The sequence below is a fragment of the Nelumbo lutea genome, chromosome 1, assembly GCF_056320005.1.
Source record: "Nelumbo lutea isolate HS-2025 chromosome 1, American lotus-T2T, whole genome shotgun sequence".
In the NCBI taxonomy this organism is placed as follows: Eukaryota; Viridiplantae; Streptophyta; class Magnoliopsida; order Proteales; family Nelumbonaceae; genus Nelumbo; species Nelumbo lutea.
This window is the reverse complement of record NC_142684.1, coordinates 3,589,271-3,610,499: the sequence shown is the minus strand read 5'-3', so window position 1 is coordinate 3,610,499 and position 21,229 is coordinate 3,589,271. Positions and strand designations below refer to the sequence as shown.

At 37.0% G+C, this 21,229-nt stretch overlaps 1 protein-coding gene across 7 annotated transcripts in view; it reads left to right on the top strand.

The window, feature by feature from the left end:
- The window catches only part of LOC148873235 (uncharacterized), a 99,494-nt gene that overhangs the window by 19,089 nt on the left and 59,176 nt on the right, over positions 1-21,229 (top strand). For 5 of the 7 annotated variants that reach the window (XM_088980857.1, XM_088980846.1, XM_088980878.1 and 2 more), the window contains 2 exons: positions 1,636-1,746; positions 15,465-15,786. In XM_088980857.1, the coding sequence (XP_088836983.1) occupies positions 1,636-1,746; positions 15,465-15,786 (433 nt within the window). The remainder of the gene's footprint in view (positions 1-1,635; positions 1,747-15,464; positions 15,787-21,229) is intronic. The other 2 variants (XM_088980870.1, XM_088980865.1) reach the window with 1 other exon arrangement.

Sequence of the window (21,229 nt, the reverse complement as noted above, 5' to 3'; positions counted from 1 at the left end):
CCTATCAGTGGCTAACGTGGCTAACATGATTAGTGTCTATAGGAGTATTTACAGGCCTAACTATTAGCTTTTCTGTCTTCTTTAGTAGGTCTCTATTTTGTTTTTCCTTTGACAAATAATGGTATCATGCTTAGACCTTGCCACCTCTATGCCTAGGAAGTTTCTTAACTCCCTTATGACTTTAACTTAGAATTCCTTGCTATGAAATTGCTTCACTTGCTTGATCCCAACATCATTTTACTACATTGTTATCAACATTATACAATAAGGGTAGTAAGCAATAATCCATTTATTCTAATAAATAGAGTGTGTTCTGGCTTGGCTTGTAAGAATCCATCCCTGACCATTGCGCTGCAGAATCTGTTAAACTAACCTTTAGGAGATTGCCTAAGTCCATACAATGATTTTCTAAGTCTAATATTTAATAAATATTTTATTATTTTGTTATTATTTTATATAAAATTCATTATTTTTTATTAATATTTTATTATTGATAACGTTAATCATCATTAACATAAATATCCATTCTCATAATCTACTACAAGGGCAAAATGGTAAAGTTACTATTTTCAAGGTTCAACATTCAGATTTTAGAACAATATTCTATATATTCAGATTTTAGATAAAACAAACAAGCACCAATTTTCAAAGTACTTTCTTTTAGAGCTTTTTTGCTTTTCAGATATCAAACTTCAGACAAACAGAACAAGACCTTACTATATTTCTCAAGTTTGTTACTTTTCTCATTTATCTTCCAGTCTTCCTAGTGTATTTATTTTCTTTTTGCTGATTTGTTTTATATAGATCAAATCAACTTTTCTGTTTTTCTTTCTTCTAAATTGTTGGGTATCCAGAAACCGAATATCAATTATATGGATGATTCATTGAAACAATTTTTATGATGGAGATTTTTGATAATCTAAAACATCATCATCATGATCCATGACCATGAGATCTTGGTAAAAGTTTTGGTCTCAGCTGCTAACCTGATGCAAAGTTGCAAACCCTCTATTTGGGTTTGGATTGGCAGTGTAAATAAAACTCACATTGATGGAGTTTTAAACATTATGATTGGTAGTTTGAATATTTTGAGAACTTTGGATTTTGAAACCTGGAATGTAAAAGGTCTATGCTTGTTAGTTGATTAGTTTTTATTTTGTTGAATGCTAGAAACCTAGAACTTATTACTTATAAACTTATATTTTTTGGATACTTGTACCTTCTATCACTCTAACTTTTAGATCCTATGTTTTTTTTATCATTTATAAACTCTAATTAACTCTTTTCTTAATTTTTGAGGCTTATGCCTCACCTTTTGGGGGCATTGTGCCTCAACTATGTTTCAGCCTATTTAAAACCTTGGTGGTTCAGAAAATGTTAAGTGAATGGTCAGTAAGCATCCAGTTTGATCTGCTCTAGTGTGAGATTTTTTATTTTTTATTTTTTTATTTTTTGTGATAGGGACTCAAAGGTCCAGACCTTGGAAATGGAATTTCTGCTACATACATTCTGTTCAGATAACAATCTCATACTTTACCTACAGAACTAGATATTCTCTTTGTGTTAGCTTCAACAAATTTTAATGCAATGCGTAATATTAAGTGCTGACTGAGCATTTTCTTACTATTTTGGAAGCTTGCAAGGTCCCTTGGTAAAGTGGAGTTTTGGTAATTGTTCAATAACTCCATCTGTTGAATATTTCCATTTACTACCCTCTGCTGCATTTGTATCAGACTGGATTTCCAGGTAATAACTCATTGAAAATGTCAAGTATGATTCAGAGCCTATGCCTTTTTTTTTTTAATCTATGTATATACCTGCTCTTGGAGTCTGTGTTGGACGTTGGATATTGGTGCTTCAGGTTGTCTTATTTTCAAACCTACTTGTGAATAATTAATATTAGAATTATCATTCTGTTGTTTATATATTATTTTCTGGTTCAGTTTAGAATACTTTGTGCTATTTTAAGTACTCTAATATAAAATTTTCTCACTTTTTATTGGTAAGTAAACAAAAATATTAATATAAAAGAGTGAAGAAGTGCAAACTTCCTTCTACAGTGTAGCCAACCAATTTTTTGCAATAGCCTATCATCTACATTCAGAATAACAGATCACGTAAATAAAAATCTTTACCTTTAAAGAGAAAAAAAGTCAAGTGTTAAGGTCCAATCCATAGAGTACTGCCAATTGCCGAACAAAGTCTAAGGAGACTTCGTCTTTCCTGGCAAAAAGATAATTCCTTTCTTTTCACCAGTAAATGGACTTGGAACCATAGCCTGCAAGATGGTGCCTCTAGATCCAAAATCCATTGTAGGCTACAAGAAGAGAACTTCTCTAAGTGGGAGGAAGACCAGGAGAAACCCTATAGAAAGCAGAATTTCCAAAGCAGGGATGTCAGGGGATGTTGGAGAAACAAGTAATTCATCAGTTCCTCCTTCCTTTTGTACATTAAACACCAATTAAAATGGTAAATATTTAACAATAGCCAAATTATGTTACTAGGTGCGAACCAGCTGGTTGGTAAGGTTTGCTGCTGGTTGTAGCAGAGACTTGGAATAGAATCCCACCTGCACCTGGGTTGGGGGATGGGCTACCCCCCGTTGTGTAGCCCTTCAGAATATATCAAAAAAATAGCCAAATTGTATCTGGCAATTATCCCGTTTTCATGCATATTTGATATATATTGGAACTCTATAACTTGAAGAATATTTATAACATGCATATCTATTTTGTTCTTGTGAAAATGTTTCTTGTGTGTGAAAAGCAATCCTATTTGGTACATGTAAAGACTTCTAATTAATTTCTATCCTTCTGGTTAAGCAGAAACTTGATCATACAAGTAAGATTTCTATTAGACTATGTGGGAATGACTTGCGGCCTTTAGAATTTCTTGGTCCTATGAGGTGGTCCTTCATAAAAGTTAACAGAAGGCCATTTTAGGATGTAACATAGGTCGGCTTTCTTGGTGGCCTCACTTGTTTTCCTCGTTTCTGAGGGGGGACCTAATATCTCAAGGATGATGGGAACCATTGGTCTTGTGGATGGTTTGTCTCATGCTATAGGGGGTGTTGAGGAAAGGAAATCCGAGGACACTGGATCTTTAAGGGACTTATGTGAGGGTGCTCCCAGAATGGATGAGAAGGACTATGGGATTGATGTGTGGTGGTGTTCTTGCTTGCGCCATGAATAGGTTACTTGTAGATTATATAGTACTTGGCCAGTTCTGGAATAAAAAGATGGTAAGAGTTGGAAACAGCATCAGATGTGACTCACTGACTACCTAAGTGGATGAATTAAATATAAGGGTAAGGAAGAACTAAGAGTCGGTGAAAGTTGAAACTTAGAACTTTCTGTTTGAAGAACTAAGAGTCAATGGGTAATTGGTCTTGAAGGTCAGGGAAGCAAAGCTATTGATGGTGATGCTGGTTGGTACCAAATTTGGAAGTTTTGTAGAAGAAGTGGTTTCTTCAAGTGGGGAGAAAGATCTGAAAAGAATGCTGGTGGAAGGACAATGAAAGCATGTTGTGGAAACAAGGAGCAACGCAAAAGGAAGATTCATAACTTTACAAAGTATTGTTTACAAGTATTGAAAATATAAAATATAATATAATATAAATTAAAAGAACAATACAAAGTATTGTTTACAATACTAAAATAAAAGTATTGTTTACAAAGTATTTTATATTAAAAATAATTTTTAACTTTGAAACTTTATAAAAATAAAATATTAATAATAGAATAATTATTTTAGTGTTTAAAATTTATGAGTTTTCATTTGATATGCATTTTCAAAATTTTAATAGATTTGATATATTTTAAGTTAAGATTATATATTTTTATAAATTATTAATTAATATTTTAATTTAATTTTTATAATAACATGTTAATTGTTTACAAAAATATAAATACTATTTATCAAACATTTAAGAATTAGTTTTTTAATTGAATTTTTTGTTAATTTTAAAAAATAAAAATTGAAAAATAGGAAAAATAATATAATAGTTACATATGCTTTATGCCTTGCACTTTAATAGATAATAAAATAATATTGGCTTTTTGCGTATATTAATTTATAAAAATCTATATAATATTTGCCTTGGACTCTTGATTGATGCATTATTTATAAAATTTTATAATACCTACATGTCCTGCTATATTAATTATAATATATTTTCTTATTTGTATATATATTATTTATATATATATATATCATTTAAATATACAATTCCTTTGTATTTATATATTATTGATAGTTGTTTTGGCATTAAACTTAATGCCTTTGATATATGGATGGAATTTGTGTGCATTTTCTTAACGTATTCAAGTGTTTCCATATTTTTTCGTTTGTATCCATGCGTTTCCCAAGCGTATTCGTAGCCATATTCAAGTTGTCCGATACGATCCCCGATACTGATACTTTAATCCTTGGAAGTGATACAAATGAAGAAGAAAGAGAAAACGTGAGTAGTGAAAAGAAGAGTATTGATGTGCTTGGTCTGGAGGAAGACTTAGATACTGGGACGAAAGCTACCCTTTAAAAGGATTTGGTGGAGGGTATAGCTGATAGAATGGGACTGAAAGTGGTTCCACTAAAGGAATTGAAATCTTATGCTAAAAAAGGGAAGGTGGTAGGAGGAAAGAAGAAGAGAAGACTAAGTGAGGTTGAGGGGCTTCTAAATGATGTTAAAGGGAACGAAGAATTTAGTGCTAGTGGAGGTAGATGAAGAGGTTTGTAAGGAAGAGGGAAGTTTGGGTTGTAATTCAGTGATTGGCGTGAAATTTATGAGTTATAATGTATTGGGATTAGGTAGTGCAATAGAGAGGAGGGCAATAAAGGAAATACTTAGAAAGGAAACATGTGATATTTTGTTGATTCAGGAATCCAAAGTTTATGATATTGACATGAGATGGGTTAGAAGCTTCTCAAATGAGAGAGGCATTAATTGGAGTTTTCTCCTTCTTGGGGAGCTTTAGGGGGAGTGATAACATTGTGGAAGGATGATACAATACAATGCTTTGAAGAACTAGTAGGGTATTTTACAATGTGAAGTTGAAAGATGCTCATGATGGCTTTGAATGGGCTTTGACTAATATTTAATAGCATTAAACTTGGGAATATGGAAACGCTAAGAAAATGCACACAAATTCCATAAATATATTAATAGCATTAAGTTTAATGTCAAAACAACTATAAATAATATATAAATATATAGGAATTGTATATTTAAATTATATATATACATATGAAGAAATATATTATAATTAATATAGCAGGACATGTAGATATTAAACAATTTTATTAATAATACATCAATCAAGAGTCCAAGGCCAATATTATATTTATTTTTACAAATTAATACATGCAAGAAGACAATATTATTTTATTATCTATTAAAGTGTAAGACAATTTTTTTGACATTAACAAAAAGTTCAACTAAAAATTTAATTCTTAAATGTTTGATAAATAGTATTTATATTTTGTAAACAATAAATGTTTTATTATAAAATTTAAATTAAAATATCAATTAATAATTTATAAAAATATATAATCTTAACGTAAAAAGTATGAAATCTATTAAAATTTTGAAAATGCATATCATATGAAAATTCAGAAATTTGAATTACTAAAATAATTATTCCATTATTAATATTTTATTTTATAAAATTTCGATATTAAAAATTATTTTTATATAAAATGTAGATTAGCGGATTTGATGGATTCAATTTATATTATATTTTCAAATACTTTGTAAACAATACTTTTATTTTTGTAAAAAATAAATACATTGTTATTTAATGCAAATTAAAATATTAATTAATAGTTTATAAAAATTTGAGATATATACCATATGCAAATTTACAAAACTTAAGTATTAAAATATTTATTTTATTATGAATATTTTATTTGTATAAACTTTTGAAATTAAAATTCATTTTGGTATATATATATGCATATATATATGTGTGAATTTTATAAATTATTTATTCCATTGATTTATAAAATACTAATTTTGAATATTGTTCTTTGTAATTTATAATTGAAGTTTTTGAAAATAAAAGAATGTTGTGTTTTGTTTGCATGTAAACATTAAGTTTAATAAAAGTTATTTTATTACTCTTGTTAATATGAAATAACAAATGGCTTTGTGGTTAATGTACATGTGCGCTCGAGCATTGACCAACTTGGGTTCGAGTCACGCTCCTTCTGTTTTTTTATTGAGAAACGCTGCATCATTCGTCGAAACCATGGTCAATATTTTTCTGTATCAACGCGTATTGTCCGCTACTATGCGGTACGCGCCAATACGGTGGTGTATTGGACCGATATGCTTGACTGACAGGATGCACATGCATTTATAGCATATCCTGTATCGGTGTAGTTCAATATTTATATGGTACGCCTAATATAAAGTGTATCGTGTTGATGTTTTAATCCATGCTTATTGCATTGGTGCCAAAAAAGACTAATGCTACTCACTTGAAAGATTTCAAGCCAATTTGTCTGGTACTATCATTTATAAATTAATTGAACGGTGTTGTCCTTGAGGATAAAAAAAGTGCTCCCTTCAATCATTTCCCAATACTAAGGGGCGTTGATTGAGGATGGACAAATTGTGAAAAAAGGTGAAGGAAAAAGGAAGTGGCAGTTATGCTAGACTTGGAGGAAGCTGATGATCTTGTGGAATTGGAGTTCTTGATCAGAATTTTGAGAAGTTGTGGGTTTGGAGTCTTGTGGTGTAAATGGATGTAAGGATGCTTACAAACTTACCACTAAATTATTGCTAATGGATCTTGATCAACAGTTTGGGAAGTTGTGGGTTTGGAGTCTTGTGGTGTAAATGGATCAAAGGATATTTACCAACTTCCCTCAACCCAATTATTGCTAATGGATTTGGATTTTTTTTTTTTGAGCGGGTGGTGGTGGTGTTTGGGGCTATTAGAGGCCTTAGGCATGATGATCCTACCTCACCCTTTCTTTTCACTTTGGTTGCTGATGTGTAGAGTAGATTGATCTCTAGAGTTAATCGACTACAACTTTTCAAAGGTTTGGACTATGGGGAGAGAGAGGGTGATAATAACTCATCTTCAGTATGTAGAATACATCTTGATTTTTTTGGTAAGGAGAATAGACTTGGGTTTGAAAATCTGAATTTGGTGGTGTGCTATTTCAAAGATGTAAGGTCTATGGCAAAATCTATAGGGTATGAATGTGGGGGATGGCCTATGAGATACTTAGGGTTACCTGTAGGTGACAACCCTAGATCTGTTAGTTTTAGGGCTCCAATGATGGAAAGAATAGAGAGGAGACTTGTTGGTTGGGAAAGGAACTATATCTCCCTTGGTTGAAGGTTAACATTAATTAAAGCCACTTTTGCTAATCTTCCTGTCTATTACATGTTTGTGTTTAGGATTCATCAGATAACAATTGTGAGATGGGACAAGATGACTAAGAGGAAGGAGGGTGGGTTGGAAATTGGCAATGTCATCAAGAACATGTCTATCTTGGTTAAGTAGCATTGGCATTTCCCTTTGGAAATCAGAAGCTTGGAGATAGGTCCCAGTCAAAGCTAGAGTCGTAAATTGCTATTCTGCTTGAGGTGAGAATGAACCTTGTAACTTTTGTTGAATTTCCAACTGCCTACTTAAGCTGGCTGCTGGTGCTTAAATACAAGAAGAGCTTAACTAATTACCATAAAATAGCCCCTAATTATGGGATTATCCCCTCTAACTAACTGACCGATCCCTATGCCATAGTCTAACAAGATAACCCTTGGACTGACCTATTCTTATGCAACAGACTAACAAACTAACTCCGTTAACAGACTGATCGATTCTTTTGCAATAGCCTAACAAAAATAACTGACTAAACAACTTAACTGAATTACAAGATCATTCTCCTTTTGACCGAATCCTATGCAACCAACTAACTGCTAATGTAGATCTTCCAACCATACGTCGAAGGTTCAGGCTACGTGATACCTTGCATGTCTCATGCGAGGTGATTCACTACATGTACCTTGGATTTCTGATTGGCACCCGACCTGATCGTCTTGGCTTATCATTGCTCCCCTCGTTGAGTGGAACTTTGTCCCCAAGGTTCAAATTGATATACTTTTGTCGCAACTCTTGCGAATTCTCCCACGTAGCATCTTCTTTTGGAAGTTGCTTCCATTGGACAAGGCTTTCCTCAATAAAACTGGACCCTTTCTTAACCCATCGAGTATCCAAAATGGCGGCAGGTTCCATAATGAGTTTGCCATCATCAGTTATGGGTGGCAACTCAGTGCTAGTGGCCGTATTCTTCCCTACTTGCTTTTTAAGCAGAGAAACATGAAAAACAGGGTGAATTCGAGATCCTGTGGGCAATTTAAGTTTGTAAGCTACTTTTCCAACTCGATCTTCAATTTGGTATGGGCCATAGAAGTGACTGGCCAGCTTTTGGTACGCTCTCTTATGGACAGGTTGCTGTCGATAAGGGTGGAGTTTTAGGAAGACCAAATCGCCCACTTGGAATTCTACATCTCGTCTCTTGGAATTGGCCAATTGTGTCATGCGATTAACTGCCGCTTGTAAACTGATTTTGAGCTGCTGTAGAATGACGTTGCGAGATATCATGGTCTGGTCCACTTCCTCCATAGATGATGTTCTCATTTGATAATTCGGAATACTTGGTGGGGGTCTCCCATAGAGAGCTTGATAGGGTGTCAACCCGATGGAGGAATGTTATGTAGTGTTGTACGAAAATTCAGCCCATGGGAGAAAAGAATTCCATTTGCGAGGTTGTTGAGAAACAAAACATCGAAGATATTGCTCAACATCCCGATTAACCACTTCGGATTGGCCATCGGTTTGGGGGTGATAAGCGGAGCTCATGTGTAGCTTGGTACCTGACATTTTGAAGAATTCTCGCCAAAAGTGACTTATGAAAATGGGATCTTTGTCACTAACAATTGACTGTGGCATGCCATGAAGCTTGACAATTCCTTCCACAAACTTTTCAGCTACCAGTTTTGCCGTGTAAGGATGCGGCAAGGCCAAAAAATGGGCCGACTTACGTAGGCGATCTACCACCACAAAAATACTGGTTTTCCCGTTAGAGGGCGGTAACCCTTCTATAAAGTCCATGGTGATGTCATCCCATACGCGGCACGGGATGGGTAATGATTGGAGAAGACCCGCTGGGGACAAAGTCTCCGCCTTATTTTTTTGATAAACAGTGCAAGAGGCCACATATTGTTGGATGCCTTTATACATTGATGGCCAGTAGAATTGTTGTGCCAAGTGCTTGTATGTTCTCAATACTCTGGAATGTCCACCATACGGTGAGTCATGAAATTCCTACAATAGCTGATGGACGAGTGGGGATTTAGGGGGAATCACTACACGGTTTTTGTAACATACCAAACCATTCCGCCATGTGTAGGGAGCTCCCGGGTTCTCAGTTGCCAGCTTACTGATTCAGATCATGTAGGGATGTTCACTAGCTTCATTTTTGATTGCATTCCACAGAGATGTCTGAGGGACAAAAAGAGTGTTAAGGCTAGGGCTGCCTAATACTCGTGACAAAGCATCAATGGTAGAATTCTCCCGTCCCGGTTTTTAAGTGATCTCATAGTCGTATCCCAGCAATTTGGACACCCACTTCTGTTGTTCTAGCGTCACAATGCGCTGCTCCAATAGATATTTGAGACTGCGTTGGTCGGTTTGGACGTAGAATTTTCGGCCCAACAAGTAGGGGCGCCAGGTCAGAATAGCTTGAACAATGGCAAGCATTTCCTTGGCATAGGTAGACCACGATTGTTTATTGATTCCCAAGGCTCTGCTCATGAATGCTATGGGTCTCCCTTGTTGTGTCAATACTGCTCCAATGCCAGCACCCGAAGCATCGTATTCAATGACGAAGGGTTCATTGAAATTTGGCATAGCAAGTGTGGGAGTAGTAGTCATTGCGTGCTTTAAGGCTATAAATGCATCCTCCGCTTCTGCTGTCCATTGAAACTCCCCATTTTTTAAGAGATTGGTGAGTGGCCGAGCTATGATCCCATAATTGCGAACTTTCTGTATTAACTTGTAAGGCCTAAGAAGCCACACAATTCAGACACATTAGTGGGTCTAGACCAATTAAGCATAGCCGTAATCTTCCCTTGGTCCACCTTGACACCGTGGGGTGTTACAATGTGGCCCAAATATTCGACTTCTTGCTGGCCGAAGGTACACTTGCTAAGCTTGATGAAAAATTTGTGATGCCTTAATATTTCAAAAGTTGTTCGAACATGTTCAAGATGCATGTTCCAATTGGGGCTATAAATGAGAATATCATAAAAAAAGACTAACAAATTTTTGAAGATATGGACGAAATGTGGAATTCATGATGGCCTGAAAGGTTGACGGGACATTACACAAGCCAAAGGGCATAACCAAATATTCATAATGACCATTGCGTGTGCGAAAAGCAGTTTTGTGAATATCTAGTGGGTGTATCCGTACTTGATGATAACCTGATCGTAGATCAAGCTTAGTAAAGAAGGTTGCTCCGTATAGCTCATCTAGCATGTCATCAACGATAGGAATGGGAAACCTATCTTTAATGGTTTCAGCATTAAGAGCCCAGTAATCTGTACAAAAACGCCAAGTTCCATCTTTCTTTTTGACTAGCAAGACAGGAGAAGAGAAAGGACTTGTGCTAGACCTTATTAGCCCCAATCTTAGCATAATCTGAACTTGTTTTTCTATTTCAGCCTTTTGAAAGTAGGCATACCTATATGGACGAACATTAATTGGCTCGGTCCCTTCTTTGAGGTTGATGCGGTGATCGATCTCCCTCCTCGACGGCAATTGCGTTGGGTCCTGATAGATGTCATCGAACTCGGCTAACAATTGCTGCATGTTCGGATGAAGTCTGCGAGGCACTTCCTCCGTGGCTGCTTGGAGACAAACGACAAATATGGAATTCCCTTGCTTCATTTCTTTGGAAATTGCTTTGAATGCTGCAGGTTGAATCGGTTTGTTGTCGATCCCTTTTAACTACCGGTGCTGGTTCTTCCAAGAAAACTCCATTGTCATTTTTTTTCCAATCACAAGCCATCGTGCCCAATTGCTCAAGCCAATGAATTCCTAGCACCATATCCAACCCAATCAGCGGTAAAGAATAAAGTGTTAAGGTAAATGGTATACCTTGCAATAAGACTTGCACATTTTCAAATCCTCCTTGGCACTTAAGGGGATCACCATTGGCCACCTTCACATTAAAGGGTTCGGTTGGCACCACCGGTAATTGCAACAATTCAGCTATCTTGTCATTGATGAAATTATGGGTTGACCCACTGTCAATAAGAACTATCAGTTCGTGGGATCCCACCTTAGCCGAGACTCGCATGGTTTTAGCTGTTGACCACCTTGTGAGAGCGTGGAGTGATATTTCAGGTTCTCCGCGCTGGTTGGTGTGGTTTCCTTATTCGCCATCTTGTTCATCTTCATCACAATCCCCTGCGAGTAGCAGTAGCTGTGGTCTCTTGCATTTGTGCCCCGGTCCAAATTTTTTGTCGCAGTTAAAACAAAGACCTTGAACACGCCTCCTTTGCATCTCAGTGCAAGAGAGTCGCTTCAGTGGTGGAGCAAGATTTCATTTTCGTTGGGAAAAAGTTGCCCGCGGTCCTAGTGACTGGGCGCAAAGTCTTCTCATGGCGGCGCAACTATTCATCTTTCATCCTTGCCAGATTGATGGCTTCCTTCAAGGATTTCGGTTTAAACATCCGAATTCCATTTGCTATTTCAGTTTTGAGGCCTCCCATGAAGGTGCCCACCAATGCCTTCTGGGTCCATCTTCGCACTCTATGCCCCAATCTCTCAAACTCCTTCTGGTACTCACGCAAAGACCCCGTCTGTCGTATTTTTGATAACGACTCGTCAAAGTCTTCGCAATCGGTTGGACGGAAGCGAGACCATAGTTCTTCGACAAAACATCCATACGTATTTATAGACTCATAATAGCCTTAGGCGTCAAACCGTTAGACCCAATAATCCTGATAGGACTCAAACTAAGTGGTCATATCCTATTTCAATCAAAGAAGACTCAATGACTCTAATCCTACTTATGCAATGACTTTGAAATTTTAATCATAAACAAACTATGACTAGACAAATTTAACCCTATCAATGGACCTCACAGAAAATTGCAAAATGACAAAAATATCCCTACTGTCCAAAAATACAAAAATACATAAAATTTCATAAAATTCCAATTTTGACTCTTCAACTCCTGCATCATTCATAGAACTTGTATATGTCAGGGTGGCTCATTGGGTCAAGTGTTTGAAGCTTATTGAAGCCTATTCAGTAGGAGACATCATTAGAAACTAGGAAGAAGTGGCTCGGTCAGCTCTTATGTCTAGTGATATCAGACCTGTTTGGATTCCACCAGACTTGGGTTTCATCAAATTGAATTTTGATGGTAGTAGTGAAGGAAATCCAGGCCCTTCAGGCATAGGTGGTATTTTCAGGAACGAAGAAGGGCGAATTATTGCTATGTTCTCCGGACCTATTGGCTGGGGGGATTCTCTGAGAGCCGAAATCCTAGCAGTTGTAGAAGGAGTCAAAAGGGCTAAGCAGCTGAATATTAGCAAGTTGCTGGTGGAAGGTGACTCCCAATTGACTGTTAGATGGTTGCCGATGGAGGAGTCCAGCATGTGGAGGTTCTCAAATGAAAGAAAGAAAATCAAGCAACTAACTCAGAACATGACTATAAGGTTTCAATGGGCTAAGAGGAGTACCAACTCCATGGCTGACTCCTTAGCTAAACAAGGGGTGGGAAGATCTAGTTTGTTTTGGGCTATTCTGTAATATGTTTTTTTTCGGGTTTGAAAGGGAGGGTTAAGACATTTTACCCATCCTCTCTAGGGCATGGGAATCATTCACCATAATTAGCATAAGCTGAAGAAACTCAATATATTTTATTGCCTTTATGTAAAACGTCCATACATATTTCTTTTGATAAATAACTATGCCTATTTATAGACTCGAAACTCATAATAATCCTAGGAGCCAAACCGTTAGACTCGTAATAGTCTTAGGAGTCAAACTGTTAGAGTCAATAATCTTAGTAGGACTCAAACTAAGCTGTCATATTCTATTTCAATTCAAAGAAGACTCACTAAATCTAATCCTACTTATGCAATGACTGAAATTTTAAAAATAAACAAACTATAACTAGAAAAATTAAATCCTATTAATGGATCCCACAGAAAATTTCAACATGACAAAAATACCCGTACTGTCCAAAAATACAGGAATGCATAAAATTTCATAAAATTCCTATTTTGACTCTTCAGCTCCTGCATCTCCTTTGAAAGAAGTGTTGTGTTCCCCCATCCCCCCAAAAAGTTGGAGCTTTTTGTTGGGAAGTTTTCCACAGATGCATTAGTACTTATGACTTGTTGCAAAAGAAAAGAGCACATTGGGTCTTGTCCCCTAATCAATGTTTCTTGTGTAAGTTAATTGGTGAGACTGCTTAGCATCTTTTAATCTCTTGTCCTTTTGTTTGATGTATTTCGAAATGGTTTTCTTCTCTTTTTGGTTGTAGGTAGAACCCCCCTATCAGTTTGGATATTTTGTTTTCCTGTCTCTTTTGAGGAGCATGGAAAGAAGGGGTATAATTATGTGGAGGTGTGTACAAGGGCGGTGATGGTCTGGAAACAAAAAATATTACCCCAAGTGGTGGTTGCATGAAGTTGAACTTTGATGGTTGTAGTATGGGCAATCTTGGACCTTCAAGAATTGGGAGGGGGTGGAATTGTGTGTGCTTTGTTTTTGGATCCAATTGAAGAAAGTAATTCAATAAGGGCAAACTTCTGGTGGCATTTTTTGGGATACAAAAAGCTAAAGAAATGGGAATTGTAAGGTTCATCATTGAAGGGGAGTCTAATATAGTAGTAGGGTAGAATTCAGATGCTTCAAGTGGCTCCCAAAAGATATGAATATTCAAATAAGATGGGTAAGAAGATCAATTTGTCTGGTGGGTGGCCTAGCCAAACAAGGAGTTCACAAACAGCAAATGTATTGGGCACAATTGTAATAGGGTGGTGGGGTGCATGTGTAATGTAATATTTTCTTTTCATGCATAACCTCTTGTTGTAACATCTTTCTTTTTTAATCAATCAATGAATCTTCTATGTTGCTGATCAAAGAAAAAAATAAAGGATCTTAATGAGCTACTCTATTTTCAGGGTATTGAGGCAGCATGATCCATCTGAAGGTATCTCCATTTCCCAATGCAAGTATGTCTTGGATTTACTCAAGGAGATTGGGAAAGTTGGGGTGGAACCTGTTGATACCCCTTTTGACCATAATCATTGGCTCACTGTCTATCCAGTATTGATGATTAGTTACTTCCTGACATGGGAGTATTTAAAAATTACTGGGCAAATTATTATGTTTATGCTTGACACAATTGAACAATCCCAATGATATTAGTGTTATCAATCAGTTTATGTATGCTCCCAGGGATGTTTACCTAGCAGCTACAAAGTGGATGTTATTCTATTTGAAGGGTTGCCCTAGTTGAGGGATCCTGTTTACTAATTATGGGCACATGAGAGATTGAATCTTGTATAGATGCTGATTGCGTTGATATAGGAGGTCCACTTTTGGGTTTTGTATGCTTAGTGGGGGTACTCTAGTTTCTTAGAGGTGTAAGAAACAGTCGATGGTTGTTTATTCTTGTGCAGAAGCAGAATATAGAGTCATGGCTCATGGTGTGTCAATGATTCTATGGGTTAGATCTCTTCACAGTGAATTGGCAGTTGAGTATGATAAATCCATGATGCTGTATTGTGATAATGAGGCAGCTATTATTATTGCCCATGACTGAATCTAGCATGATATAATTGAACTTAAGAGAGAGTAGCCTTTGGAGAAGTTTGCATTCCATTTATTGCTTCATAAGAGCAGCTAGCAAACATATTCACAAAGGAGTCTCTAAATCCAGGTTGTAGCTCTATATGAGCAAGCTGGGCATAATTAACATCTATGCTCATCTTCAGGGGGTGTGTTGAGAAGTTTAATTTTTCTTCTTACTGTGTTGACATGCCATATTTTTATTTCTGGTTCTTGTATTGAAGTTTTATAGACATTAGTATGTGGCTGGGTATTCCTGTAATTTTACATATCACGAAAATAATAAAGAATAGGGCTGCTTGTACTGCCCTAGACGGATTCTCTTCCAAATCATTCTCTCCTCTCTTGTTCTTCCTCTGTTCTCTTCCTCTTGTACTACAGATTCTCTTCAGTTTCTTCTCTATTTTTTTCCTTGAAAATCTAATCTTATCGGACTTTCAAGTAATTTGAACTTATTGATGGACAAAGGCATACATTTTGCCATGTTTTTGATCCAGGGCTAATGTAAGACTTGATAGTTTCAATGTATATTTTCTCTTGTTTTAAGATATGCTGAATTTTTCTTTGCAGGGAAGTGTTCCCAGATGGCTCACAACCTTTGCAGTTGGGATCACAGAACCTAAATATGAACACAGATGCTCCAAGCAGAAAGGCAATCAAAATATTAACTAAAACTTTGAACCATAAAGAAAATGTTGAGTATTGCAGGAGTGGTTCATCAGATGCTTTCTGCAGGCCCAACAGTGTAGTTGAGGAAGATTCTTCTGCTGTTCATACTCCGAGTGTAGAGAAAAGCAAGAGTGCTGCAGAGGTCCCATTTGCCATAATGGAGAAGAAGTCATCCTCTACTGATAGTGATTTGAATGCCAATGGAAGTAGCTTTCTTAATAATGTTAGTTGACTTCTAAACTGCCTTTATGATAGTTTTGTTTTATTACAAATGTTATTTTTTTTATTGTAGTATACACTTGTGTGAACAAGGTCTCTCCTTTGAAGGAACATAACTAGCCCTCCCCTTTTATACATATAAATGTAATAAAATTACTGTTACTTGTTAGAAAAAAAGGATCTTTTGTTTCTATTAGATATAAGTTGTCATCAAACAAATCTAAATTATTATGGTTAAGAGACTTTAGAATTTGAATCTGCATTGATGGGTGGGGCTGAATCTAATAGATAAATCTATCTGAAATTATGGCAGTTACAAGTTCAAGGAAATGAGGTAATTTTTACAAATATAAGTGGTGAAGTTTTGTTCACATTAGAATTGGTTTACAGAATTGATGAAGAGCTGACACTGGAATTTTGATTGAGAAAACGGGTAAAGGAAAGGTCTTGATATCTTGCAAATAGGTCCTTATATCATGGCTCTACTGAAAACTTTTGAGAGGTTAGGGGTATTTTAGGGGCATTTGAGCTTATTTCAGATTATTGTAATTACATAGCAGTGATAGGGGTGTTTGTGTAATTGCAATCCATCATTATATAGGTCTGTTTTCTTCTCATCTCTCTAATCTCTTAATGTCAAACTTAATTTTTATTTTATTACTTTTAAGTCATAATTTGGTAACAGAGCAGATCAAGGAGGCTACTTGGATCACTGCAACCATGGCTGCCTGCTAATGTCATCTCTTTTGACTGGTTGTGTCAGCAGGCCTTACAGTTAGGACAGCAGATGAAGATGACCACAGACTCTGTTAGATCTTGATTTTAGAAGAATTTTAGTATGCTTGTTGTGAATTTTTAAAGTTGTATTTTTCTGGAATTTTTCAAAGGAATTTCTGTGAAATGACAAAAATACCAGACTCATGGATGGATTTTTGGTGTATTTGGAGTTTTTTCTCTCTACAATCTATAGATACTTGTCTTCCCTGTATTGGTTAAGGATGGGGAGTTAGGTATTAATTTTTCTATACCAACTCTTGGAGATTGTGAGTTGTGCGAGAACAGTGTTGATTCCTTGAATGATGTTGGAAATAGTGTGGAAGCCTGTTTGTGGTGGTATTCGATCTATCTATTGTTTATGTTAGATTGTTAGGGACTGGGTATTGGCTATCCTGGACTGCATGGACCGGATACCTTTGGAAGATGCCTATGTTGTGAGTTTTGTTATCTCACTTAAGGAGGCTTTCTCTATTGATTTATTGTTGATGATGACTACCTTGAAAGAATTGAAAACTGGGAATAATCATATGGAAACTGGTAAGAGTTCCACCACTCAGAGATCATTGTTGGAAGATAGAAGATGTAATGTGTGACTATTGCAAGAAGCCTAAGCATAGTTGAGATCATTGTTGGAACTTGGAAGCTCCATCCGCACTTGATGACTTGGAGCCATATCGTTTCAGGAGTGGGAGGTTGGTTCTGATGCTCAACCATTATCTCATAATTTCACCCATAGGCATCATGGGATCATTGTTGGAAGCTCCATCCACACTTGATGACTTGGAGCCATGTCGTTTCAAGAGAGTGAAGTTGGTTCTGATGCTCAACCATTATCTCCTGATTCCACCGTTAGGCATCATGGACCTGGTAATTTTCGCTTTTTGATAAAGCTTCAAGGACTCCTTGTTCAGCCTATAACTATTGGCGTTTCCACCTCTTCAGGCCCTAGTGCTCCTCTTACTACATTCACCAAGCTACCTAATATTTTTGGATGTCATGCCTCTGTTTATAGACCATGGGTAATTGATTCCGTTGCCTTATACCGAATGCCTAGTATGCCTTTCCATTTTTTTTCTCTTTCTTTTTTTGAAATTAAAATAAATAAAACTCGGTAAAATCAATGCCAATGTACAAGAAAAGGTGATGAGAAATGACCTAACATAAAGGAAAAGACAGAAGAAAAATGAAAAAAAAATGATACAATACGTAAATCACGCCAATCCAAATTCTATGGATGACCAAAAACTGATCCCATATGAATCTCTTCATGCACCCAAAATTACTGGAAGAATCATGACCCATTCCAAAATTCTTTTCCCAATGATTGAACATAGCACACACAATATGTTAGGGTCTTGAAGCTATTGCTAAAGTGGATGGGAGGCTTCGTGGAGAAAGTGGAGGGAGGTTTCGTGGAGAAAGTAAAATTGAGGTCTTTTCTGAGGATAGAGGCCAAAGAGTTTCTCTTCGAAGAGATACGGATCAAAGGAAGAATGGGTTTGAAAGTAAGAGAACAGAAGAGAGCCACGATCCTTTTGGAAGGCTCAGAAATGATTGATTGGGTGAAAGAGTTTGTCTCTGATGCAGCTGCTAAAGGGAAGCAGAGATATCGGAAAGAAAATTTCTCAGGATCGGGTAGGAGGTATGTGCTGGAGAACAAGAGGAATGCAAAAGGTGCATTTATTTCTTTAACTGAATATTTCTCTAAAGGAAGGAAACAAATTATTTGTCTTCCTCAAGGGAAGAATGATCAAGGGTGGAGAAGGATTGCTGGGACACTAACAAATTTTCTATATAGAAGGAGAATGGAGAATAAAGAGAATATGAAAGTTGATGAAAGGGGACAACGACCAGAAACCAGAAGCCAGTTTTTGTGTAAAAAAGAGGAAACAAACAAAAAGTTTGTGGCCATGGCAAATAGTAGGAGGGACCTTCATTGGTAGCATGGGGGACAAAAGGAAATTGGGATAGAATGCTAGTGGTTGAAGCTGGAGGGGTGGTGACAGACTGGTGGAAAGTTGCAGAAATGTTGAAGAGCAAGATGGAGCTAAGAAGCACCTTTATTGTTGTAGAAGATCAAGACTGTAATCAGTCTTGAATCCTAAAAGGTTTTAGGTTTGTAAAATAGAAGAGAAGATGAGAGAAAAGGAGAGAATAGAAGAGAAGCAAGGGAACACAAGTTGCTGAAAGGAGGGACAGATTCTAACACATCTGCCGCCACCACTCTCTTAATATTTATAGGTTTATGTTTAGTACATGATGAAAGGACACATCTGCCCTTGGTACTTACATAGTAAAGAAAGTAAATAAAACTGAAATAAATAACAGATGAATTAGCAAACTGACTCAAACTGACACAACTATAACTGAAACAAATACTGCTGTCCTACGAACACAGTGGGGACCACTGTAGTGGGGCCCACATCAGTGGGGACCTCTTGAGGACAAAGTTATGTTCCAACGGTTGGTTGGAAAACTTCTATATCTTTGTCTCACTCGGCCGGATATCAGCTATGCAGTTAGTGTTGTCAGCCAGTACATGCACTCCCCTAGAACTTCTCATCTTCTTGCGGCAGAACGAATATTAGCATACTTGGAGGAGTAAGAAGCAGAGTGTTGTTTCCCGCTCCAGTGCTGAAGCGGAATACATGTCAATGGCTAATGGAGTGGCTGAAATCTTATGGCTGAGGTCACTACTTGAAGAGTTGGGTATTGACTATGAAAAGCCCTTAATGTTGTATTGTGATAATCAGGCAGCTATTAATATAGCCCACAACCCAGTGTAGCATGACAGAACTAAACATATCGAAGTTGATTGACATTTTGTGCGAGAAAGAGTTATATCACAAGAAGTGTGTCTTCCGTACATCACATCCAATATGCAGCTCGCAGATATCCTCACCAAGGCTATACCGAGGAAGAAGTTAGAGACAGACTTATCCAAGTTGGGCATGATAGATATCTACTCCCAACTTGAGGGGGAGTGTAGAGAACACTGATATGGGCCCCACTGCAGTGGTCCCCACAGTGTTCGTAAGACAACAGTATTTGTTTCAGTTATATTAGTGTCAGTTTGAGTCAGTTTGCTAATTCAGCTATTATTTATTTCAGTTTTATTTACTTTCTTTATTATGTAAGTACCAAGGGCAGATGTGTCCTTTCATCATGTATTAAACATAAACCTATAAATATTAAGAGAGTGGCGGCGGCAGATCTGTTAGAATCTGTCCCTCCTTTCAGCAACTTGTGTTCTCTTGCTTCTCTTCTATTCTCTCCCTTTTCGCTCATCTTCTTTTCTGTTTTACAAACCTAAAACCTTTTAGGATTCAAGACTGATTACAGTCTTGATCTTCTACTATTACTCAATGAATAAGAGTTTCTACAATGTTTAGCAAACTCACAGCTTTCACATTGCAACTGGGACAACTCAACAGACTCAAGCAAAGTAGGAAACAAACTCTTTAAGGATCGAAAAGACAAATGACCCAATCGGTTATGCCAAAGCATAACCGACCTCTCACATTGGGAAATAAGTGACCTCTTACCCATTGACTCTTCCTGACGAGAATTCTCCCCGAGCAGATAGATCCCATTCGTCTCACGGCCAATCCCAATCACCTTTTTCATCTCCAGGTCCTGAAAAACACACCGGTCAGGGAAGAAAGTTACTGAGCAGTTCATGTGTTTGGTATTACTACTGACTGAAAGGAGGTTAGTATCAAGCTTAGGAACATGTAAGACAGAAGACAAGGAGATCGTATCTGACAACTTAATGTCCCCCTTCCCAGAAATAGGAACCAGGGAGCCATCAGCAATAGATACTCTATCCCACTAGATGACAAATGGTAAGAGGTAAACAATGAAGGCAAGCTAGTCATGTGGTCGGATGCACCTGAATCTATTACCCAACAAGGTTCAGTAGTACCTGGAGCTGAGGCATGGTAGGCTGAAGCTAGAGTACCTGAATTTACGGTTGTAAGCTGACAATCCATCTCAGAAACACTACCATAACTGATGCTCCCAAAGCTGCCTTCTGCCTGATTTTTAAACTCCATCTCGGTCAAGTCTTAAAACAGCACTTGGACTACCAATCACAACCAAAAAACAGTATAGGCCTGATTTGTATTCACAGTGTATGTGCACAACTGGGATTGAAACCAACAAACAAACACAACAGTGGCTGTCCGTAGAGCTCTAACCCCTTTAAGAGAGTTCAAAAACCACAAAAAACTCTGAAAAACAGCTTAGAAGGAGGTCTGATTTGCCTTTGCAGAATTAGGGTTTTAATCAGTCCTTAAAGTGATCAATTCAGTTGCATAATCTAATCAGTACTGTATAGATAGACTTGCAGTAGGGTTAATGTGAAACCCTAGAATCTGATCAATGCCAACAATAGACCTGAGGACAGCTCTAGGTAGATCACAAAGTTCAGTCCAGCACTAGGGCTTGCCGCAAGATCACTTCAACCTATCTTTTCTTAGAAAAGTAAATGACTTACAAGAAAAGAATTGATCTGAAAGCTGAATGCTGATCCGGAACTGATCTGATCTGAAAAGACAGTTACTTTTCAAACAGAGTCGAGGAAGTAAGTCTGAAAGCTGATTCAAAACTGATCTGATCTGAAACTGATATGATCCCATCAGAAATACCAACACAAAACCGATGTGATC